The sequence below is a fragment of the Lepisosteus oculatus genome, chromosome 5 (genome assembly GCF_040954835.1).
Source record: "Lepisosteus oculatus isolate fLepOcu1 chromosome 5, fLepOcu1.hap2, whole genome shotgun sequence".
Lineage (NCBI taxonomy): Eukaryota > Metazoa > Chordata > Actinopteri > Semionotiformes > Lepisosteidae > Lepisosteus > Lepisosteus oculatus.
Window position 1 is genome coordinate 26,843,892 of NC_090700.1, and position 22,416 is coordinate 26,866,307.

Genomic DNA, 22,416 nt, shown 5'->3' on the forward strand with positions numbered 1-22,416 from the left:
TGCAAGGGACATGGCATCAGCTGTGAACCTATTATGTCTGTATACAAACTGAAGTGGATCAAGATTGTCTGTGAATCCAGACTTAATGTGTGCCATTACCAATATCGCAAAACTCTTTAATTATGATAAATGTGAGTGCTACTGCAGGATAATTATTAAGACACATTACCTTATTTTCCTTGGATACTGGAATAATGGTGGTCCTCTTGAAACAGCTGCAAACAGCAGACTGAGAGGTCTATAAATACTCCAGCCTACTGGTCTGTGTAGGTATTCCATCCGAATTAGCTGCTTTGGGAGTGTTAACCCACTTTAAAGATTGATCTCACATCAGCCAAAGTGTCAGGGGCTGTATGGGCTTGCACAGGTGATTCTGTGTTCATGTGTTCAAAACAGGCGTAAAAGGCATTAAGCTCATGGAGGAGAGAGGTGTTTGTATCAGTGATTCCACTTGGTTTCACTTTAAAGTTGGTGATGGCTTGTAATGCTTGCAAGGATTGTAATGTGCCAAGCATTAGAGGTCTTAGACAAAATTTCTAAATCTTGTATAGTTTTTTAATACTTTTGATTACTTTTTTGAAGGTCTTACCTGTACCTGGTTTCTTGTATAAATTTAAGTCACTGCATATAAAAGCCCAGGATGGGGTTGTTAGCATGCAATGAATTTCTCGGTTAATCCATGGTTACCAGTTGGGAAAAGTCCACATTTTTCATAGGTACACAGTTAACCACACATTTCTTGATAAAGTCTGTAACAACTGTTGTGTATTTGTTGGTTGGTCCAGTCCACAGACTCAAAGCACTCTTGTAGTACTTACGCTGTCTCCTCGGACCAGCATTGTACCATTTTCACTACCAGGTTCTCATGCTTCTGTTTCTGCTTGTAAACAGGAAGGATAAGCACAAACAGGTGACCTGATTACCAAAATGCAGTTGAGAAAAAGAGTGACAGGCATCCTTGATGGTAGTGTAACAGTGGTCGAGAGTGTTAGCGCCTTATGAGACAGAAAACATGTTGGTAGTATTTTGGATGTATTTTCTTAAAAATTGGCAGGATTAAAATCCCCAGCTAAAATGAATATAGCGTCAGGGTTTGCAGTTTTGTGTTTGTTAATTACAATGTTTGGCTTGTTGAGTGCAAGTTTGTTGTCTGCTTGAGGTGATATGTAAACTGCAGTCATGATGACTGAAGAAAACTCCCTCAGTAGGTAGAAAGGGTGGCATTTCACCATTTGATATTTCAGACAGGGGAAGCAGAAGTGAAGCAAGATTGTCACATCTAAACAGCATGAAGTGATTTTCAGACAGTATACTGTACCTCCTTCCCCTTGCCGGAGAATTCTGTGCGATCGATACAAGGTCTGGAAAACCATCAGGCTGGAGGGCAGGATCAGGTGAGTTTGGAGTGGCCATGTCTCTATGAAACAAATTACAGAAGTCCCTCATCTCTGGTTGATTGATCAACCTCACACTGAGTTCATCTAGTTTATTTTCCAGCAATGTTCACCAGAAGAATGCTTGAGAGCTTACAGAATTTCATTCTTGCTTGGAGGCCTCCATTTCTACCATGCTTCTGCATCCTACGTTGTTAAGTACTTGTTCGGTGCTTTCTTGAAGAGTCAGGTGAATCATGTGGCAATAGACAAAAGAAGGTAGTCTGGATAGCTGTTCTAGGTCCAAAATACTAAAACTTATGTCTGAATCTCTTGATCTAATGTTCAAAATAGCATGTCAGTCTTATAAGAGTACTGCAGGAATAGTTTGTATGTATAAAGGTAACACAAATAACACACAACATGACATAGAGTACAATATGTGAGGACCTGTATCTGGCACCATCTTGAATCAAGTAGGATGGTCATTCAGTTCAAGTGTTGTCTGAGTGCCATGCTAGTTGTGGTGAGTAGTAGCGGAGAAAGAAGGAGTTTGGAGACTTTTTGTAAAGATAACCGAATCGAGATATGTTTAGTGGTGATGAAGACCAAAACAAGGTGGAAAGGATTCACTATTGGTTGGTTTTGACATGTTACCATATAGTATGTGCACATAGTATGTGGCAAACATATTTTTCTAAACATGTGACTGTGAATTCTATTAACACAACGTCACAGCAATGTTTTTTACAAATACAACTAAGTCTTTTCTTTGATTCTGGAGCAATTTTGTAATCAAATGCAGTCTAAAGGAAAGTATACAAATTGTCTTTATTCACTCCACACTCAGAACTCCACCACAAACATAATTATGTATTTTTAGATTTTGATAATAGGAATACCTCATGCCACAATCTCTGCCTAGCAATTTATTTTTTCTGGTATTTCTGTAATCTGTTTTAAGACAAAGACCAACTGTTTTCTTTTTTCATCTCTTAAGGAAAAGGAGAAAGTATAACTATAAACAAGAAAGCATAACTGTACACAAAACATGAATAGTGTTCAGTAAGTGAAAACTTACTCTGACAAGCACTTTAAAATATATATCCAGTAATCCGTTTTGACCTGGCATATAATCTGGACATGTTCATGTTCAATTGCCGTCTGTTTATTTTTTGTGATTTTTGGTAAAAAAACAATAGTAATTTAAATTTTTTCTTTTATGGCCAATAGCTTTGAAGCACAATAAAATGTCCATACAAGAGCAGTTATTTTTTACAAGTTAATTGGCAGACATCTCTTGTTCTTTTAAATGTAAAGCACTTGAATTATATGCTAAATTTTCTCAGATGGTGAATGCTAGCCACCAGCCTTCCATTAGTTAATCGCCTGATAGCAGATGTTGACTGAGAATCCTGCTTCCCCTGAAAAAGAGTTGGCAGTCTATTACACTTTCTAAAATCCTATTAAGAATGGAGCTTAGGTACGATAAGCAGCTCCAAAAGCTGCAGGGAAGAAATAGCCTTTCTAGAAAAAAAAACATTGTAGCCTGACAATACCTCTCTCTTACAAGACCTAGCCTCAGTGACTGCACATCAGACTTTGTCTGCTTTCTCAGTTTCTCAGTGTGTGAGCAATACCAGCTTGAATCTGGTTAAACAGCTTTTGTGCACAAAGAAGACTTTTTTTAGGGAATGCAATAAATATTCTGAACTTCTGCTGTTGGAGCTAATCCTCATTTGCCTTTTTTTGTGGGGCATCATTCTTTTTTTGCAAACATGGAGAAACTTCACAGGAATTAACAACTTTGTTGTATTACACTACTGTAGTCAGGAGGCAGTCTTTCTCTTCATTTAGAAGCTTCTGCTTGTAGGACCTGTTTACAATATATGGAGTAACTGGAAAAAATATGCATGGCAAAATAAACTGGAGAAATCATATAATATTGTGAAATCATGTAAACTGACAGACGTTTTTCACACACATAATTTTATATTGTCCTTGCCTAGTTTGTTGCATATTTGTTTTAAGTTAATTTTTTCCATAGTTTTCCACTAATGTTTTCACTTAGAATTTGTGGAAATCTTGGTTTCTTTACTGAGTTCCAGTAATTCTGGGTTTGGTATTGAATTTCAGAAGACATTGGAGCTCTTAATAACCAAGAATTCATATTTTTCTGGAAAACATCTGTATGTATGTTTTGATTTATTTTAGATTTTTTTATCTTCTACAACACATTTTTGTACTGCCTGCATGATATTGTGAGTCATGCTGCAGAGCATTGTATTGCAGTTGTTTTACATTTTTAGTCTCTTGATGGTGTTTTATTTTTAAAAGTTTGCTGTTCAGTGAATAGCTGTTTGTTACACCATTGTTATTTAATTCAGCTTGGTTCCAGATAGATCGGTTGTCTATGGTAAGGTTTCAGTTGTTCTGGCTCAGGTGTTGACAAAGGTCTAGTGTTGTTTACAGGAAGTTAATCTCAGTTTTGTATAACCCATTGAGGGTGTCCTAAGCTTTGACCATTTTGAGTTCTGGTTGAATTCCGGTGTCAAATAACTCCTTATCAGTGCCTTCATGCCTCTTCAGAAAGAAATTTTGAGGGAAGTCTGGACAACAAACAAGTAAGTCTTTCCATTTATTTTTGTGACTGTGAGTAATTCTGAACATCATAATGCACATACACAATTGAAATATTAAAACATACAAGTTCAGTAATGTGGTTATAATAATATGTACAATCCATCTATTTTCAATAACCTCCTTACAGGTTAATGGTAAGCTGGAGCCTAAATCCATAAAACAGTATGTGCAAAGAAGTAAACACTTTAGATTCCAGTCCACCACAGGGCAGATACACATTCAAACAGAAAACAATAGAGAGCCCAGTTAACCTAGATAGCATGTCTTTGCATTGTAGAACAAGATTCAATTAAGATGTGAACAATTCTGTCATCCAAGCATTTACAGTAGATCAGAAAAGCAATCAGCAAGTACTGACATAGTTACAATTACAGTCAGAGTTACTTAATGTCCAGGTAGTATGGCGATAGATTTAAGAATAACCTACATAAACATGATCGTTCAGAATGCATTATTTTAGTATTTGAAAATGAGGAAACATACAGTATAAATAGAAAAATGCCCAGAATTGAGTCCTTTGAAACAACAGACATATAGCAACCTGCACAACATCAGAACAACTACAGCTACAAAGAAAGGTAAAGTATATCAAAGTGCCGCAATTTATACAATTAAGTTTATGTCAAAATCAAATATTAAAATTTCTTCTATGTATAAAATAGGTTAGTTATTCTGTCAAAGAACAAAATACTGAAACTTATTAAATTATTTACATTTAATTCCATTTAATAAATGTCTAAGTTTCAATCTCACTTCTTTTCCAAGTTCAAACATTATAATTACATCAATGCTAATACAGTTTAATACAGTTTGAAATTTGATTTCTGTGTTGTATTATTGGATATCTTTACTACATTTAATATCTTAAAAACTGGGTTAGGCTTTCTGGGGAATTTTTAACATAAATCACATTTTGTTTCTTTATGTGAGGCTGTTTCAGATTTAGCAAATATTACCTGTAGTGCCCCACAAGGCTTTATTCATGAACCAATATTAATTTTGTGATTAATTATTAACTCTCTATACAGTATTTATTTGTTTTGTACAATGATTACTTTCAGTATATACAAATTGTATTACCAGCACTAGATTATGAGCATTTAAAACTTTCTTGAAATTAATCACAGATAAAACTGACATCTTATTAGTAGGGTCTAGACAACAAATTGACTAAACTGATTTGACTTAGAAGGCTTATTAGGTTTATAAGAAGCTAAGCTAATATGAAGTCTAAAGTAACCTAATAAATGGTACCCAAGTCACAGATAATAAATATTGCAAGAGTACAATTTCATAACTTTATAACTTAATAATTGTTGGTCATTTCTATGCTGAGAAATGTTCTTTTTATGTTTCATTAAGTTTTTAGGTTTCATGTGAAATGCTGAAATTAGAATCATTACAAAGACAAAACTAATATTTCATATCACTCCAACACTGGATTCCTTACATTGGCTCACAGTCAAATATAGGATTGACTTTAAGACGTTATTAATAATCTGTAAGACATTAAATAAATTTGCTTCAGAATACATTACAGAACTGCTTTATCCCTATGAGTTATAGTGTCTCTTTAGGTCTGCCAATCAGATACAGTACTTCTCATAACTTTAAGGGTGAAACTGAGAAGCAACCTTTAGTATTGCACATTTCACACCTTGGCTTTAGAATTATCTTCTTGGTCCTGTCCTTAATTTTCTATTTGTAAATCTAAACTAAAAACTGTACATGCAGTAAATGATAATCTTAATTAAAAAATATTTTCTGCTTATGTATATTATTTACCTGTTATTTTTCTGTTCTTTAAAGTGCCTTGCAAACAGTTTGTGAGTATAAATGTGCTCTATAAATATATTTCAGGTGGGTAGCTGTGTCAGCATGCTTAGGCTGCAAAGGAACAAGTAATAGGTTTATTCCATGCTGAAAAAAAGAAGAAAGAGAACACAATGTTTCGGCCGTGGAGTTGTGTTCTCTTTCTTCTTTTTTTCAGCATGGAATAAACCTATTACTTGTTCCTCTATAAATATATACTATGTAGTTCTGTGTAAATGAGGTTTTTATTTTATGGTATAAATATATTTTTAAAGGCAGCTTTTAAAATATACTTTTTAATTTAAAAAAATATATAATTTTAAGAAAAAGCGGTATTAAGAAAAAGCCTCTCTTGGGAGGTTTTTTGTGGAATGTTTCCATCCAAGTAATTCTTACAAATAAATAAGCATTTTAACAAAAATAAATATTGTGAACAAAAATTAAATTTTACAGGAATTTTACAGGTACAACATTTTACAGAATTTTTTTTTCAATTCTTGTCTTGTCTTCTTGCCTCCCTCCAAGATGCAATGCAAAGTTACCATCTGAATGTTGAAAATATTCTCTTATGTAAAAGCCATATCAATACAATTCCCTGAATAAAAAATCTATGAAATAAAGCTGTAGAATGTTATTGATTTGTTTCCTGAGTTTACTTTATCTATATTGTTGTTGCTTCCATATTCACACATGTACCTAAAACACAATATCATTTTAACCGACAGCTGATGCACATTACAAGGAACATTGTATTCCTTCAGTTAGGATCTTTTTTCTGCTTTGAGAATCCTGGAAGATACTGTACTATTGACAGAAATATTATTGACTTCATTCATCCCTAGAGAATGTACTAATCCATTCATTTCATTGTGCTGGATGTTGTAAAATGAGCTTAAAGTGTACAATTATTTTTATTTCAGCCTTCACAGTGAAGATTCCACTCTGCCGAAGCAACAGCTGGTAAGAGTTAAGTACATGTACCCTTAGCTTTTGTGAAGTAATCGAGAGAATCCAGTTAAATTAATAAATGTATGTTTAATTATGTTATTATCTTCTATTTTGTTCTCATAGACTGTTCAGATGGTTGTATTTTCGCATAGTGTTACGAAGCGTCTTTCAGGACCCTATGCAGACAGCACAATCTGGGAGGGAGTGAGAAAACACATGGAAAAAAGACTAGGATAGGGGCTGGAAGAAGAACTGGGGGCATGTCCAGGGTGTGCTGGTGTTGGGGGGGTGTCCAATGCAAACAAGTCCAAAGAGAATCTGTGAAAATAACCTGAGTAACCCAAAGTCCAAAGCCAGGTGATCCATCCTGACACAGACGAACGAAGTTAAAAGCCGGAGCGGATTCCGGCGAAGGGTCGGGGGAATAGAAGGGGGTGATGGGGCCAGGCGCTCCCAGTCCCAGACCCAGGTGGTCAGGATGCCGTTTTGAATCCTATGCCGTCAAGTCACTCCTGGACTCACTGGTAGGCGGGTTTCCGGGCAACCATCTTCCAAGGCTGAGCCCAGATTGGCAGGAACGTCTGGTTTTTATACGACGGGGGCAGGAACCGGAGGCAGGTGCAGGAGATAAAGAATAAACAAGGAAGGCCTGGAGCATCCTTAAGAGGAGGGGTTTCTGATCGTGACACATAGAGGTTAGGAATATGAACCTCAAGTGCACATGCGCTACATGACTTTGAGTTTAAATTTGTATTAATAAGTTAATCTGATTAAAAACATCCTTATAGTTTTGCATTATCTATGATTGTACATCTATAAATGCTTTTTACAACGTTAAGAGGAGGTTATATTTGCTCAGTTAATCTCCAATCTAATCCATTAGACAGAAACTAGGATTGGTGCTTGGAACAGACCAAATTGGTCATAGAAATTACATTGTTATCTGAACTCAGTTCAGTTATTACATGTTGTATTTTACATGTTTAAAAAGTCATAATCCTGACATTTTGCTAGTTACTGCAGACTTTTGCACATTCTTTGTACAGAATTTTTTATCAGATTTTTTAAATTGTATTTCATGCTTGTATTTAGCAATGTTATGTGTAATTTCTTTTTATAGCAGGTAAATAGATTCTTCCTGGTTCACCCCTAACAGATTGGTTTGTTCTGACAGTACACTGTTACTGCCAGATGGGCTGCCAATAAATCCTATTATCAACTTTAATTTCTGCTGATGATGGTTCATTGAACAAAGCTTTCTGCACACTTTCTGAACAGAGATTCTTTTTATTCTTTTTTGGTTTATTGGTGCTTATTTTTAAGGAGAACGGAACTGACTTCTAATCAGACGTACTGTATATGAATATGTCTTCAGATAAGGTAAAGTTGTAAGAGATTAACTCACGCTGGTACAACTAATTAAGCAGTGATTTGATTGTGTTTGTATTTTCTAATAGTCGATAAGATTACATTTTTTGTTTAGTTACTAAAATGAATTTGTTTCTGGCACATGAATATGTTATATTTATTAATACACTGTATTTTGTTAATAAGCAATGTTCTAAAAAATATACTTACAGTAATACAATTTTTTTTCTATGCTGATCTCCTAATAGTAACACATATACAATATACAAAATATTTCTTTTAGATATAGATGTTAGTTGTGATGAGTAAACTTGCTTTCTTAAACAGCTAAATCTTACAGAGTAAAACTGCTAGCATAATAGTTTTAGTTAATGAGATAAAAGGCAACTGATGAATTAATACAATATGACTAGTACAAAAGGATTTAGTTTAATAAATGTCATAGAAATTGGACTTAGAAGAGAGTTTATAAAAAAGTGAGTAAAATTAAAAATGTCACCAAATATGAAGTTGATCATATCATTACAGTTTTTTGGTCAGTTTTAAAATATCAGGAAAACTCCTGACAATTATTTATTCTAATTGATCAACATATATATATATATGAGTTGCAATAACGTTGTTTATTACGGTATATCAGAAGCAGGACAAGAGTGAGTTACAGTCACAAGCATATAGTAAAAACATAAAGTACCAAATTTATTTAATATTGCATGTATTCATAAAATGATTCAAAGAATGAAATGTACTTAATGTACTAACAGTTGGCTACAACATGAATAGAATGTATGCAATACATTCTGCGTACTGTCCCTGTAGTCCAACCAATGGTCCAAGCAGTTCAAATGTCCCAAAATGGTTCTATGACTGTATTGTTATAATTATTTTGTACAAGGAAACAGCAAAACAAGGGAAGTTCTTGGAGTTAATTGAAGGTCCAACTATTTTATCAGAATCACTTCATGTGAAGAGAATTTTCATGCACCCAATTTTATTTGCCTGTGTTACAATTTAGTAGTTTTGGTCCATGCTTGTGTAAATGGTTAGTTAACACATTTGATTTCAGTTTAATCAATGCTACAACTAGGAAATATGCTTATATTTCTTTTGAGACAATATGAGGTTCCTAAATTGTATAAATCACGCTACATATTTCTTTATAGTGGCCATATTGTTTTCTATTCAGTTTATTGATATTTGTGCAGCCTCTTTCTCCTTAAAGTTGTACAGTAGCTCCTTTGGAAAATTTCATCCATTTTGAAACCACATTATCAAATACAGGGTTCCAGACTTTTGAAAACTTGCTGATACTGTATATTTCTTAAACTGTTTACAAAATTAATTGACAAGACTAGCATTTTTGTTAGTCTTTCATTCTTTCCCAGAGGACTTTTTTCCATTAAATTGTAAAAGATTTTTTCAAGCTCAATCCCATAAAAAATATTCCAAGACTGAGTTTATGTCTTGAAGTTGTTTCATAACTTAACACCCAATACTTTAAAACCCTAACTAAAATATTTAACAGTTCAGAGTGTATGTGTGATTTTGTCATTTGCCCACTATAACTAGAGATTTAAGAGATTTTGTGATTTAAATTGCTGTAAATTCTTTCACCATGTTACAGCTATCTACAGGTTTCAACCACACTGACCTGGTTATGGCTTTCTGATTATGGTATATACAGTAAAAAATAATGTTAATTTTAATGTTTATTTTCAGGAAACTTAGATTTGCTGGACATGTTGTTTAATGTTGTAAGTTGACTTATAAGTGTGATCAAGTTGCATGTTCCTTCACTTGAGGTTGATTGTTGTAAAGAAATCCAAATATAATTATATAATTACAGGTTTGTAATAATTGAAATAGCATTTAATGCTTATTTACTACATTTGTCTTGTGGTTTACAGATTGTATATGAAAAAGATTTGCAAAGCAATTACAAACAATCTCTATAAATGTTTGAAGAGTCTTTGAAATCCATATAATGCTTCCAGTCGGAGCTACAGTATGTAATTAGCTGGCTGTACCTTGTAATTCCAAAGTACATGGAATGCAATAGGCTGGGTACTGAGAGGGTTGTTTGGTCATAGATAGAGCCAGGACCTTCTCAGTTTACTGCAAAATAGAAAATCCCTGAGATCTGCTGGGTGAATGCTGGCTTGTTGTGACGTCAGTGAAAGACAATTCACTCATTTAATTGATGCTAATGCTCCTAAGGTGCTACAGGTGTCATAATGTATGAATTGATAAGTGGACCTAGTAGAAAAGTGTTTGTGTGAGTCTTCATTATGCCTGTGTAAGTACAAGTGCTGAAGGAAGAAACTGAATCAATAAAAACGTAATGATTCCACATTTTGTCAATATGATAAAGAAAATAATTGAGAACTTTATGAGACAATATTTGAGAAATACTTAACATAGGAGTGCAATGTATATAAGCTGATATAAAAGCACATTTTAAAAGTCTTCTGTTTTGCCACAGTCTATAGAGATACAATGTGGTTGTCTGTGCCACGGGTTTATCTATTACTGTATATCTATTCCTGAGGAAAGGGAAACAAAAATAGTTTTAAGTTTTTGCATGGTATGTATAGACTGAATATGATTCAGAAATACTGAGCCCAGCACAGCCTTTTATTGATATTTTATGTATTAATTTATTTTAGAGATTTTAATCATATTTTGGTGCATTACATTGAAAATTTGTACTAACACTATACACATTTTTGTTATGTCAGAACACTTTTCGTAACTTTTTTGACTAATATAATGTCAAATTAAATGCATGTGTTTCTCAGTAAAATTTTATTTTTATTTTTTATTTATGTAAATTTGGCAGTAAAAAAGGTCCTATTTATTGTTTCTATATTTTCTTTTTAATTTGAGAAAGAGAACACTCCATTACTTTCGAATTAAAGAAAGCTGGAACTAGGGTGCACTGAAAAATGTGATAACATGCATAACATAAACATAAAATTTTGGAAATTTCCAATTTTATAATATATGAAACCAAGGCAGTATTGTGCCAAACAGCAGTAATGTTCCTCTTGAGATCTTGAATTTAAGCAAATGTTTTTGCTGTATTTAAACACAAAAGAGTATTTCAGGTAATATGGATTTTCAAATAACAGACACAATAGAGCATACTTTTTTTTAAATAAGTTACAGTTAAAGTTAAAGAAAAGTGCAAAACATTATTTGGTATCCAGTCAATACCATTCATTTCTGCCTGGTATGCCCAGTTGAATTTATACTGTCATCAATCACAATTTTTAAAAACATTTTTTGGGATACATACAGTAAGCCAGAACGAATTAATACACCAGCGGTTCAGGTCAGTAGTAAGCAGTGACTGTTTGAGATGGTAATATAAATAGAAAGACAAGATTTACTCTTAATAAGATTAACAATGCCGCCACAAACCTGAAGTGTTCAAATAGTGAGGAGATCAGAGTGAACTGATCCTTCCTCTTGAGAGCTGTCAAAATCACTAGTTGAAAACTGGGTCTCTTTTTTTCAGACAGTGGTTCCCACCTGTTGGCTTTAATTCCATCCCACCTTCTTAGAGAGGCCTTACTTGGTCTAAGAAGTTGCTTCAATTGAATATGTGCATTTTGTTTCTATTCACAAATTAGGTCATTTATTCCACTTACAAATTACAATGGTTAAAACTCCAACATGTTTAAGAGTTGGGAAAAACAGTTCAAATTACTCTTATTATTAAGTCAATAAAAGGTTTGAATGTTAGCTGGAAAAATTCTGTGTTTGATTAGGCATTTTTAACAATAGAATATGTATACAGTAAATATTCATTTTTAAGTCCTTCACAAATGCATCAGTACATACTGTATGTTGACAATTATTTGGATTCATTCTGTTAATTGCTGTCCACCTTACCTAAAAAGTTCAGCAGGCATTCAATTATCACCTGCTGGTTTGTTCTTCGTTTGTGTAATGAATTTCTTTATCTTGAGTGATGAGTTCCAACTCAACCATATTTTGGTGTTGTACGATGGAAATGAATATACTGTTAATGGTGATTTTTGATTCAAGAAATATTCAAAATGCTGCTTTCAATTGATTATTCTTTCTTTCTTTTTCTACTTTGAGTTTGGGATGTTCCGCTATGAACAGAACATTTTATAGCAGAATTTGCTGCACATTTCACTGTTCATCTTACAGAACTATAACACAATATATGGTGTTATTTATCATAAGTTCAGGAGGAGGTCAAATTCTAATTTCACACTTATGCTTTCCAACTGTATAAACAATTACCAGCTACTATCAACTCTGTGTGCATTGTTTCTAGCAGTCTGTGTTTCAGTCTTATCTTGACCTTACCTTTATTCTGTTTACCTCCTGTTTACAAGCCAGGACTGAAGTCACATTCCAACCTCTTCTTGAATAAGCAGTTCTTCAACCTCAAATTCTCCACAGAAAACAAGCATTAACTATGCCTCTTATATTCATCAGCTCCTTTCATCTTTATTATAATTAGATGAAACTCTTTAAAATCTGTCAGTTAACAGAGATCCAGGAAGAGGTCAAATTCTAATCTCACTCTTAAACTCTTCTATTTAGGTTGCTGTTGTGATCCAGGTTCTACTCTACAGCTTCTATAAAAACATTCACATTGGATTTCAGAGACCAAGTAGCCAACTACTATTTAATATTTATATACTGTTATATCCAATGCAAGCCCTGTACTGGAAGGAGCCAGCTGTTTCATGTAGCAGTTTGTGTTTGACTGACTCCTGAGCAGTTCCCCTTTAAATCTTTGCTTGAAAAGTAGTGAATTTCAAGCAAAGTTTTAAAGGGAAACTGCAACACTATTTTTACATTTCAGGGTTATAAAACATCGTCAGTGATTAGTTAATTTCAAAACACAATGAATGCACAAAGTACATGGTAATCTGTAAAACCTCCAATTTACATAACAAAATAGACAAACCTGCATAGCATGTATTGCTGTCATTGTCTGCATTTCAGACCGAGGCAACAAAACATCCGGAAATATGAAACGGCCCTGTTATTTTATGAAACTAACACATTGACAACGTTTTTTTATTTAAGATACTTCATGTAGACTGCCAATTTGAATTAACACAATTGAATTGAATTCAACATAGACTTCAAGACAGTTTTGCTAACAAATACTTTGGAACATTGGAACATTTCTGGAGTGAAATGTCTGCAGCACAATCTATATTTATACATCACTCATGAATCTTGTCCAGAAACTTGTCGATTAGACCAACATCAGTGCTTTTGTTTATTACCCACCTCCTAGCTTGTTGAATATCCCTCAAAAAGCAAGTAGTTTGAGCCTGATCTGATCCTCTGTTTTTTGTGTGATGACTATGTTCTGCACAGCCAAAGGCTTGACAATGAGGCATTGGTTAAAATACATACTGTATATGAGTTGAGAAAGCCAAAAAAGGATTAATGTCATTTGGAGATTAAGTTTTGAGCAAGCAGGGCAGATGTTATATTACAATTCTCACAAACTCGCTGTTGCCCATGGTGAGACAAAATATGCAAACAAAATTTATTTTGTTACCAAGATTTAATAACCAGTCTGAGAAATTGGGACTGCAGTTCTCCTTTAACCATGATGACCAATCAGCTTTCAAAACAACTAAGTTTTAATTTATTCTATGAATAAATTTGTAGAATGGTACAAAACAGGAAAAGATTATTAAAATTTTTAAGTCATTGAATATCCCTTTGAGCACAGTAGTTGATAATTAAGAAATGGAAGGTGTATTGTACCAGCCAGATACTGCCTAAATAAAGCTGTCAAATCAAATCAAAGTTTATTTATCAAATGCACAATAATACAGCATGCAGCAGTACAGTGCCTTGCGAAAGTATTCGGCCCCCTTGAACTTTTCAACCTTTTGCCACATTTCAGGCTTCAAACATAAAGATATAAATTTTTTATTGTATGTGAAGAATCACCAACAAGTGGGACACAATTGTGAAGTGGAACGAAATCTATTGGAGTTTTGAAACTTTTTTAACTAATAAAAAAATGAAAAGTGGGGCGTGCAAAATTATTCGGCCCCCTTGCGTTAATACTTTGTAGAGCCACCTTTTGCTGCGATTACAGCTGCAAGTCGCTTGGGGTATGTCTCTATCAGTTTTGCACATCGAGAGACTGAAATTCTTGCCCATTCTTCCTTGCAAAACAGCTCGAGCTCAGTGAGGTTGGATGGAGAGCGTTTGTGAACAGCAGTTTTCAGCTCTTTCCACAGATTCTCGATTGGATTCAGGTCTGGACTTTGACTTGGCCATTCAAACACCTGGATACGTTTATTTGTGAACCATTCCTTTGTAGATTTTGCTGTATGTTTGGGATCATTGTCTTGTTGGAAGATAAATCTCCGTCCCAGTTTCAGGTCTTTTGCAGACTCCAACAGGTTTTCATCCAGAATGGTCCTGTATTTGGCTGCATCCATCTTCCCCTCAATTTTAACCATCTTCCCTGTCCCTGCTGAAGAAAAGCAGGCCCAAACCATGATGCTGCCACCACCATGTTTGACAGTGGGGATGGTGTGTTGAGGGTGATGAGCTGTGTTGCTTTTACGCCAAACGTATCGTTTTGCATTGTGGGCAAAAAGTTCGGTTTTGGTTTCATCTGACCAGAGCACCTTCTTCCACATGTTTGGGGTGTCTCCCAGGTGGCTTGTGGCAAACTTTAGACGAGACTTTTTATGGATATCTTTGAGAAATGGCTTTCTTCTTGCCACTCTTCCATAAAGGCCAGATTTGTGCAGTGTAAGACTGATTGTTGTCCTATGGACAGACTCTCCCACCTCAGCTGTAGTTTTCTGCAGTTCATCCAGAGTGATCATGGGCCTCTTGGCTGCATCTCTGATCAGTCTTCTCCTTGTCTGAGCTGAAAGTTTAGAGGGACGGCCAGGTCTTGGTAGATTTGCAGTGGTCTGATACTCCTTCCATTTCAAGATGATCGCTTGCACAGTGCTCCTTGGGATGTTTGAAGCTTGGGAAATCTTTTTGTATCCAAATCCGGCTTTAAACTTCTCCACAACAGTATTACGGACCTGCCTGGTGTGTTCCTTGGTCTTCATGATGCTCTCTGTGCTTTCAACAGAACCTTGAGACTATCACAGAGCAGGTGCATTTATACAGAGACTTGATTACACACAGGTGGATTCTATTTATCACCATCAGTCATTTAGGACAACATTGGATCATTCAGAGATCCTCGCTGAACTTCTGGAGTGAGTTTGCTGCACTGAAAGTAAAGGGGCCGAATAATTTTGCACGCCCCACTTTTCATTTTTTTATTAGTTAAAAAAGTTTCAAAACTCCAATAGATTTCGTTCCACTTCACAATTGTGTCCCACTTGTTGGTGATTCTTCACATACAATAAAAAATTTATATCTTTATGTTTGAAGCCTGAAATGTGGCAAAAGGTTGAAAAGTTCAAGGGGGCCGAATACTTTCGCAAGGCACTGTAGTTGCTGGCAATGAAATGTCTTTTCTGCAAGCTCACAAAAATCACAAAAATTACAAAATTAAGGTTATGAAAATAAGGTTACATAAGAATAGATATAATAATGTAATAGAAATTGAATAAAACTCAATATGAATAGAGCTGCTATGTGTCCAGGGTGTATGCAGTATATTATGTCCAAGTAGTGTAGTATGGTGAATACAATGAAAACTGTATGTCCATGTAGCCATTACAGGTGATTTGCTAAAGGAGCTGCAGGTTGGCTGTTTAGCAGTCTTATTGCCTGGAGGTAGAAGCTGTTCTGTAATCTGTTGGACTTTGACCAAATGCTTCGGTCCCATTTACCAGACGGTAGGAGAGAAAACAGTTTGTGACTGGGATAACTGGGGTCCTTGAGAATGGACGTGGCCTTCTTAAGACATCTAGCTGAGTAGATATCCTGAATGTTTGGTAGCTCACAGCCAGTAATGAGCTGCGCTAACTTCACCACCCTCTGCAGTATTTTGCGATCCCGGGCAGAGCAGCTCCCATGCCAGGCAGTGATGCAACCAGTCAGGATGCTCTCAATAATGCACCTGTAGAAGTTGGCCTGGATATGTGATGGCATGCCAAATGTCTTTAGCCTACGGAGAAATAATAGGCGCTGCCGTGCTGTTTTGACCACGGTGTTGGTGTAGTGGGTCCAGGTTAAGCCCTCTGAGATGTTAACTCCCAGGAACTTAAAACTGCTGACCCTCTCCACTGCAGTCCCATTGATATAGATAGGTGTATGATCTCCTCCCTGGTGTTTCCTATAGTCCACAATTATCTCCTTAGTCTTACTGATGTTCAGAGAGAGGTTGTCCTCCTGGCACCATGGTGCCAGAGTTTCGACCTCCTCCCTGTACACAGACTCTTCACCATCTGTGATCAGGCCGATGATTATTGTATCGTCCGCAAACTTAATGATGGAGTTTGAGTTATGCCTGGTGACACAATCATGCGTAAATAAGGAGTAGGGGACAGGGCTAAGCACCCAGCCTTGGGGGGCTCCAGTGTTTAGAGCCAGTGTAGAGGATATGTTGGTGCCCACCCTCACCACCTGCTGACGTTCCGTCAAGAAGTCCAGGATCCAATTACAGAGGGAGGTGTTCAGTCCCAGGTCCTGGAGCTTGATGACAAGCTTTGAGGGCACTATGGTATTGAATGCTGAGCTGTAATCAACAAACAGCATTCTCAAATATGTTCCTTTCTTATTCAGGTGTGAGAGGGCTGTATGGAGGGCAGTGGCAATAGCATCTCCTGTTGACCTGTTCTGGTGATACGCAAATTGCAGTGGGTCTAGGGTGTCAGGCAGTGAGGAGGTGATGTATGCTTTGACCAACCGCTCGAAGCACTTCATGATAACTGATGTGAGTGCAACAGGGCAGTAGTCATTCAGGCAATGGTGGACAATGGTGGTTATCTTAAAGCAGGAAGGAACTATAGACTGAGCTAGAAAGAGAGTGAATATGTCCAAGAAGACATATACCAGCTGGTCTACGCATGCCTTCAGAACACAGCCAGGGATAGCATCAGGGCCAGGAGCCTTGCGAGGATTGGTCTTTTTAAAAACTTAACACACATCCGCTCTGGATATGACCGGTGGGTTTCCGTCTTAGATTTCTGGAATCTTCCTGACTGGATCTGCGTTACTGACCTCAAACTGAGCGTAGAATGAATTTAGCTCATCAGGAAGAGAGGCAGACTCTTGTGCGATACAGCTGGGTTGCGTTTTGTAGTCTGTAATGCTGCACATACCACTTCATGTTCCGTGTGTTGCAACCATGATGATATGACTCTAATTTTACTCTGTAGTTCTATTTAGCTATTTTGATAGCTTTCCTGAGGTCGTATCTGGATTTTTTGCATTTATCCTTATCGCCGGAATTGAAAGCAGCTGTCCTAGCTTTAAGTTTGGCACGTATCTCGACATTTACCCACAGTTTCTGATCTGGATATGTGGTGTCCATCCAAACTGAGAGGTTATGCAAGGATGTCATCTTAAGGTCAAAGCTTCAACGTTCAATGATTCAATTATTCAATGAAGGAAAATGGATGTCCCTGAGTTTACAATGTCCTGATCACTGCAAAAATTCAGCCTGTATGAAAAGGGAAAATAATAATTAATGCTCTACAGGAATTTAAATGAAACTGCCAACATGTAACAAAGGTTTTGTGATCACACAAAACAAAATTGAATCATTTTGGTCTAAATTAAAAATTTTACATCTAGTGCAAACCCATCACAGTACGTCACTGAGTAAAAGCCATCCCTACTGTTGTTGTGGTAGCAGTATTATGTTATGAGGATGCTTCTCATTAACTCAAAACTGAGTGGAAATTTGTATGGAGCAACGTACAGGCAAATAAAGAAGAAAATGCTTCAGTCTGCTCAAGACCTAAAACTGGGCCAAAATTTCACTGTTCCATAGAACAAACACTTCATTACGTAAGCTTTACTTGTGGTTTAACAAGAATAAAGCGAATCTCCTTTAGTCACATTCAAAGTACTGATTTGAACCCAATAAAATATCTATGGCAAGATTTGTAAATTGTTGTTTGTCAATGATAACCAATCAACTTGACACAAACTGTAGAAGAAAATTGGGTAAAAATTGCACCATTCTGCTGTGGAAAGTTTATACTTATCCAAAAACACTCACAGCTGAATATTTTTGTAAGGCACTTTATATATATCCATAGTCTGTTACAACCATGCACCACACCTGTCACTAATTCTTCCTCATTACCTCATTAATTCTACTCATCTGTTCCATTCACCATTTAAACCCTCAGTTCCCACAACACCTTGCTTGGTATTGGAGTCTTTCGTTTAACAATTTGCTGCTTGCTCAGTTGCTCTCACCATGTGTTTTCCCTTCCCCTAGTCTTCTGGCCTTTTGACCTTATTCTTTGACTTTTGGATTTCTCTCTTTTGGATTTGTTTGCTACCTGGAAATTGGCACATGCCGTATAGGGTCCTGCTTTAATTATGGCGTTTAGCCTTAACATAGACCTCAAGAACAGAGGTTGGTTATTTTCACATTTCATTCTATTCATATATTAATTAATGACATACTGTACATAATTTGTCACTTCTCAACCTTTGCTAAACATTCTGATGTGCTCAATGCAGTTTTTGCCAGAACAAAATTGACTCATGGAAAATTTTGTTTGTCTTACATTCTAGGCTAGGAGGGCAAGTTGCATAAGGAGTTTATGTTGATAATTCACAGAGCCTTTTAGGTTAACTTCTAGAAGTAAGCTTAGTTGATTAAACCTGACATTTTGCTTCCTGTAAGCCCTGTTAATTCTTTGACAAAGAATCCTGCTTATTTGTTCAGTGAAACCTGAAATAGACAAGTGGAGTGTCTGCAGAATGTTTAACTTGACAAAACTGGGAAGATCATTCTAAAATAGTTTTTATTTTTGGTGGCAAATACATTTCTGATCTTTTTGTAGCTTCAGATTTTTTATTTTTTATTTTTTTTTGGGGGGGTGGGGGCATCTGATCTTCCATTTTGTTTTTTTGGTTTTTTTTTCCATTTTGTAAAATTGGGTTAGACAATCTTCCAAACATTGATGTTTTTCAGTTTCTTACCTGCATTTTAGTTAGTGTTTTATTGCAGTGTAGTTTAAGAAAAACAAAATGTCATGGGGAAATTATGTGAAAAACACAAATGTATTTAACAGAATAACAAATTGATTTATATTTCACAAATTATTTAAAAATACATTTTGTTTACTGTGTGTTTTAAATGAACACATGAATAAATGAATAAAAAGTGCTAAATGGAAAACAGAATCATATGTTTTTTTAAACGTTTTGTCTCTCATTTCAGCAAGAAAACATTACATGAAAACATTCTTAATCATAGACATTAAATTTCATCAAATAATGTGGTGAAAGCTTTATTTATAACCTCAAAATAGAAAAATAATGGAAATATTTATGTAGATGTTTTGTACATATATGTTAAACATTTCATTTAAAATAACAAATTTCACACACATTTGTAATGATTAGATTTACATCAAGCTTAATTTCCAGTTGGGTGCTTTACTATTGTTATTTTTTGCTTGCACATAGATTTTCTATCATTTAAATGTCTAATATGAACTTTTGACTGCCTTTAATTTGTAATAGAAATGTAATGTTATATTGTTGAATCTTTTTTGTGTGCTTTTCACCCTTTTTCCTTTCTGTTGCTTTCTCTGCCACATGACTCCTGATGGTGAGATGTTTTCATTTTTATCCTCTGTATTTTGTAATGTACATCTCACATTTTTTCTGAGCATTTCTTCACTGTCATTATTGTTCTTGCTTTTAATGACTTTAGATTGATAATCCATTTGATTTTGCATAGATCTGAATTCACAGCAGATTGGATTTAATAATTTCTCTGCTTTTATAGATTAAAAATTCAGTAAAATCTTCAAAACAATTTCTGGCCAACTGAATTTCAGACCTATTCACATAATGAATGGAACATTCAGAAAAATATGTGAACAATTATTTCATTTAATCTGGAAATTGGCATGGTCCGCATAACAAAATTCAGATACCAAGGATATCAATGAGAATGGTTTTATGCCAATGAGCCCGACTTTTAAAAGAGACTTAAAGAAAAAAGATATTTAAAAGAAAAGAATACCTAGACTCTTGGCTTACGTTTTCACTTGTTGTGAATATTTTCTTCATTAGCTCAGTATTTAATGCTTTCTTTTTGCACTTCTTACACAGGGTGCTCTCTCAAATCAGAAAGCAAAAAAGAAGAGACAGGAGCCTGTCATGGTGCAGTCTAATGGCACTGATGCAAAACCCAAGAAAACTAAGTCAAAGAAGAGTGAAGACCTGTCTGGTGGAGAGGAGAGCACCCCAACAAAAAGTAAGGTCTATACTGCACTAACAGTGACAGCATTGAAACAATTAGTACAGATGTATCTCACTGTTGTTTATTGGAAACTATTTGAAAAAAGTATTTTGTAGTATTTAATTTGAATATGATCTGGCCAAGTACCAAACTTGTTTTATACAACACTTGTTTAAAAAGACAGGGTTTAATATGTGTTACCACATTTTAAGTAAGTAAGACTGCAAGTAAGACTAGTCTTTAACTTTTTTTTAAATTGTGGAGAATTCCCAATTCAGGATGGCCGTGTGGGCCCTCCAGCTTGATATTCAAGATAACTTTCGATCTATATCAATTCTAGCACTTTAGCAAGAGTTCTTGAAAAGACAGGAATTAAATATTTGTTTCATTAATGGTAGTAATGTCATTGATTTTCAGTTTTTGTTCCAAACATTACACTGAGAGTATGATTGGGAATGCAGACTCAAATATCTGTTTTTCATAGATTTTAAAAGTGCTACTTTAGAGAAAGGATTGTTCATTGCCAACTATTCTAGTTGATTTAGATCACATTTTACAAAGACTATTTTGTTTCCTTGGGAGAACCTCATCAGAAATGACTAATAATACATGTGGTGTTTCACAGGGATCTATTTTGATTACAAATGCAAGGAGGCAATTTGGTAATTAGTAACTAACTCATCCAAGCATCTCATCTAGCAGTTTCTTGAAAGAAGCCAAGGTATTGCCTTCAACAAAATGTTTTGGAAGTTTTTTTCATGTTATTGCAATCTGTTCTCTTCTTTAAATGCACTATAAATGTACTGTACATGGTTTCCACTTGTGTCCTCTGGTTCGTGTTTCACTATTCTGAAGAATCATTGTCAATCTCAATGCAGTTTCATAATATACTTCAAAACACCTCTATTTTCTCATTCAATCCTCATTGTTTGCAAGTTCTATACAAACTACACTATATCTTTAGAATGTTTTTGATGGTCTTGACCCATAAAGATTTAGAAATTCCTGATTCCTCTAGCTTTAGTTCCTGAACCTGAATATGCTTTTTGATATACAGTGCTGTATCTCTCCCTTTTCTTTCTTTTCCAAGACTTTTGAACAGTGTACATCCACTAATGTTACATTAATCTCCATTTTGTTAGCTATGTTTTAGAGTAACATTACTGCCTGATCATAACTGCCTGCTAATTGGGTAACTCCTATCTAATCAAATTTATTTATAAAGTTCAGGAAAATACAATCACGTTCTCCCTCACCTTACTCCTACTCTAGCTTGATTGATTAATGTATTTATGAAGCTAACCTGGTTATACATAAATGTACTGTAGGTTCAATTTGAATGTCAATTCACACCTTATTCTTGTTTTTTCACCTTTGTTGTTCAAATAAGATGGAAAGAAAGTGAAGAAAAAGAAACCAGACAAAGAAACTGAGTCTAAGAAGAAGACAAAAATGGCCCCCAAAAAGAAAAAAGGTGAGATGATTCGTGAGCAAGACAAAGTGGGTACCTAGCCTTGCAAAAGTATTTGGACTCGTGCAAATTTCTTACGTTTTGTCATTTTACACTTTGCGGTCATGGCATGTTAGAAATTAATATTTTTATAGACATAACCTAGTCCAAACATCCATGCATTTTACAACCACTTTATCTAGTACAGGGTCATGGGGTCGCTAGAGCTTATCCTGGCAAGCAATGAGCACATATCAAGATACATCCTGGGTGGGACACCAGTCCCTCACATGGCCCGCACAGTCACACATTCACACCTAGGGCCAATTATCCCAAAAGCCAATTAACCTCCCAATATGCTTTTGGACATAAACAAAACAAAACAGATTAAACCCACATGAACATACAAACTCCACACAGATAGCAGTCAAGGACCAGAA

General features: G+C 35.3%; 1 protein-coding gene across 7 annotated transcripts in view; it reads left to right on the forward strand.

Moving 5' to 3' along the window:
- The first annotated feature begins 2,954 nt into the window (after positions 1-2,954).
- Positions 2,955-22,416, forward strand: part of tulp1a (TUB like protein 1a) — a 44,382-nt gene continuing 24,920 nt past the window's right edge. For 2 of the 7 annotated variants that reach the window (XM_015342065.2, XM_069190228.1), the window contains exons 1-4: positions 2,955-3,997; positions 6,749-6,788; positions 20,415-20,541; positions 21,917-22,000. In XM_015342065.2, coding sequence (XP_015197551.1) covers positions 3,951-3,997; positions 6,749-6,788; positions 20,415-20,541; positions 21,917-22,000 — 298 coding nt within the window. In that variant the 5' untranslated portion in view covers positions 2,955-3,950. Of the gene's footprint in view, positions 3,998-6,748; positions 6,789-7,980; positions 8,157-19,689; positions 19,888-20,396; positions 20,542-21,074; positions 21,248-21,916; positions 22,001-22,416 lie in introns of those variants that run through there. The other 5 variants (XM_015342066.2, XM_015342067.2, XM_015342068.2 and 2 more) reach the window with 5 other exon arrangements.